This window comes from Morone saxatilis, unplaced genomic scaffold (assembly GCF_004916995.1).
Source record: "Morone saxatilis isolate NCDOM2014 unplaced genomic scaffold, NCSU_SB_2.0 Contig12, whole genome shotgun sequence".
In the NCBI taxonomy this organism is placed as follows: Eukaryota; Metazoa; Chordata; class Actinopteri; family Moronidae; genus Morone; species Morone saxatilis.
In genome coordinates, this window is record NW_023339674.1 from 4,200,676 (window position 1) to 4,204,338 (window position 3,663).

Consider the following 3,663-nt stretch of genomic DNA (forward strand, 5'->3'; position numbering starts at 1 on the left):
CAGACTGTAAACAACGTTGCACAACAGAAAATGAAAAAAAAAAAACGTTTCCCCCCGATTTTATTAGTTTTGAGATCGTTTGGCAGCCTTAACCAGTCCCAATATTAAAACATATAATATGCACTGGACTTAATATTTGCTTGTCTTGATAAAAACACATGTAGGTGTTTTTTTTTAAACATTTAAACGTTATTGAACAACCTGACATAATTGAGAAGCAGCAGTAATGACGAGCCATAGACCTAACCTTATGACTAGAGCCAGAGTTTGTTATTTGGGACTGCCTCAAGTTGGAAATAGCAGAGTGAGTAGAAATGTCTGAAACCCGCACAGAGCTGATGTCACATTTGGCTGAAGGATAGGTATGACTGGCACATATTAGGGGCACTAACCGTTTCATTAAGTACACCAACGAGGTGAATCCAAGTAAGAGCCATTTTCCATTTTTTATCTCCCCGATTATAATTTATACCAGTGACAAGATAACCAGTAGCAGATGAGTTAAAGAGGGATTTCAAAGCTTTCAGCCCGTTACGATTGTGCAAAGAGGCTGATGTTGACTATCAGGAGGAATATATTGCACATTTTGTTGCCTGTTGAAGTGAAAGTGTCCACACTGGCCGTAACCTGGAAGAAATACGCGACAGTGTATCAGTAGTATAGCAAGGACTTCAATGTGGATTTCTTGCAAACAGCTGTAATCAGACTTTTTATTTTGTCCCCTAACTCTCATCCCCCCATCACTTTTTAAGGCCTACAAGTCCCACAGTACCTTGGGGGGATCGTTGTCCTGAACAATGGCTGGGCGGCAGGATAATGCATCAACCAAAGCAGCGCACCGAGTCGTATCATAGTGTACGAGACATTTAATACGACGGGATGAACTAATCAGAGAGGGAGAGGGGGAGAGAGGGGGAGTCGAATAAAGAGCAAGCAGTAAAGACAGAACGACTGCAACACAAAGAGGGACAGAGAGAGAGAGAGAGACTGTAGTCAGATGCGGTAGGTGACGACTGCAGGCGTGATGCCAATAAGATATCCAACAACATGTGACGTGAAATGAAAAGGAACTTTAAGAAGTTTATCAAAGAGCAAAGATAGTTAACGATCCAGTGTTTTGTCCGCTCGAGTGGATTATGAGGGTCGCTGCAGCAACGGCTGAGAGCGAGACCGTAAAAGCGAAGGACGTCCTGTTAGCTCAGCCAGCTAAGACGCACAATACAATACCATTCATCCACACAATCAGCTCAATGTCCAGCTTCTTTACATCGCACAGCTAAAGTCTCTTAGTGCAGTAAAGCAATCTCCAAAATCCTACATCAGCCATACCAAGGCCTCGCTGCACAAACGCACGCCTCTGGGAAATAAGGCTCAAAACACAAGCAGTGATAATACATGAGTACAGTTAAGAGGAGGGACGACCTGAATGCTTTAGATTCTTACATTACACCGGCTGCTGAACACACGCCAGATGTTTTATACCGTGTGAGCGTGGACCGAGTGCTGCCTGGGAGATCGGAAATCAATATGAAAAGCAAACAGTCAGCAATAATACACACTGTGACTCCTCACAGGTGAAACTGAAGTGTACCGAATGTTTCCGCGTCATACTGTTGCTTATTGTAATTACAGTTGATCTTTTACGATCTAAGTGCAACATTACTAGCATGATTTCAGCACCCACCACACTTTGAGGACTCTCCCATCTTCTAATCTCCCTTTTTTTCCTTCTCAGTGTGGACCAGTGTCAATATGTGAGCGACTAAACACAACTGCATTACCTCCCAGATGATATCGAGGTCAGACAAATGCACCCGACAAACTTTTTTTCATTAGGCCAGCTGTATTAAGATGCATTTTAATTACTTTTAATTAACTGGGCAGGTCAGTTTCTATATGGGGTTAGGGTCAAATGAACAGCGCTATCTGAGAGTCAAACTCTCTCTGGTGCTCTTTACAAACGCGCAGGCCTCAAAGCTAAACCTCTGAGAGCAGAAAGAGAACTTCGTTTTGTGCCTGACTGACAAACCTACAGCTGAGCAAGAGTCAACACAACCCAAAGTACAGGCAGGACGCAGTGACGCTGAATAAACTCACACAGGCTGTGGTGACATCAACCAATTTGGCCAATGTGTGGCTAATCTCACAAGATACACACACACACACACACACACACACACCCTTCAAGCCAAACCACACTCATTTATTCTCATGCAAGATCTTATCCAGACAATGAACTTTAACGCAGAGGATTTAACTCCTACACAGATCATTTATTCCTCCTGAAATCAGAATCAGACTGGACTCATTTGCTTGACAAGGACCGGTATTGTCTTTAACACACAGCCATGTTTGTAGGCAAACAACAGGTGATTACAGGAAATACAGGATGCTCTCTCTCTGTTAGCATGGCATTTTAACATATGTAACACTAACAACACCATTTAAACTGTTTAAGGTAACTTAAATCAAGAGATGCTCATTTTATTTGTATTATTATTATTGCTCGAGGGTTGAAACTAATATCCAACTAGTTGTTAAAGTTAGTTTGGTTTTTGGCTTTTAATGTTTAGCTGAGTGTTTTTAGTGTTTTACAATCTTATGCAAAGTGTTTTTGAGTATCCAGAAAAGCGCTTAGAAATAAAATGTATTATTATTATTAATATTAAAGTCACAGTAAACTAGAGGAGTTAACATTAGGAGAAGAGGAGTTTTGACATTAGCCAGCTAGCCAGCGTTAACTTAGTCTCAAGTTATATTTCACCAAGTGGAAAACAAACCAGCTGTGTGGTGAAACTTCAAATAAACTCACATCTCAAATATAAACAACACCAGTCCGACTGCTGTTCAGACCTCGACTACCTTAGTCACCTTTTATTTCGTCGGCTAATTAACCAGGAGCTAAGCTAAAAAGGCAGCTAACCAAACATTACACCTTTCTGTCATCAGAGACAGTCAACAATGTCAAAACACACACACACACACACACACACACACGGCGACAGCCCTGTTAGCTGGCTAAACGTTACCAAACATAAAGTTAACACAGCTTGGCCTTTGCATTTAATAGAATAAGCAGAGCTGGCGTTTCTGGGGGAGGTAGAAGAGCAGTGTTTTTACCAGCTGCTGTCGGATCCACCGTAGCATCCTTGCAGAAATACGTCCAAGTAACCAGCACAGTCGCTAGCCCCAGCGCTAGCAACTAGCTACTCCAACAAAACCGTCCCGAAACATTAATGTCTCCCCCCGAAAGGAAGCTCCTCTCAGCCGCATTACAAGACACATTCATGCGTCGTAACTGTGCAGTCCGCTCTTTCCCATTCCGCGGTGATGTCGGACACAAACGAGCTGTTTTAAAAGTGACAGACGGAGTCTCAGCGACCTGCACTACATCTGTGATCCGCCACCATCAGCTTCCTCCTGCCGGCGCACTGAGCTCATACTGATCTGTAGCGGCCTCTCTACGCCCCCTACCTGTCTGCGGACAGAGAGACAGACAGAGAGAGAGAGAGAGACAGACAGACAGAGAGACAGACAAGAGAGAGAGAGAGAGACTCTGTTGCCCCGTCCTCGTCGCTCTCTCTCTTCTCTCTCGTCGTCCTCTCTGTCTGTACTCTCTCTGTCTCTTCTCTCCTCCTCTTCTCTCTCTGTCTGTCCGTCTTC

General features: G+C 43.5%; 1 protein-coding gene across 1 annotated transcript in view; it reads right to left on the reverse strand.

Annotated features, from left to right (window-relative positions):
• atp11b (ATPase phospholipid transporting 11B (putative)) overlaps window positions 1–3,448 on the reverse strand; it is a 54,172-nt gene extending 50,724 nt beyond the window's left edge. The window contains exon 1 of the mRNA XM_035652864.1: window positions 3,121–3,448. Coding sequence (XP_035508757.1) covers window positions 3,121–3,147 — 27 coding nt within the window. The 5' untranslated portion in view covers window positions 3,148–3,448. The remainder of the gene's footprint in view (window positions 1–3,120) is intronic.
• Window positions 3,449–3,663: the final 215 nt, after the last annotated feature.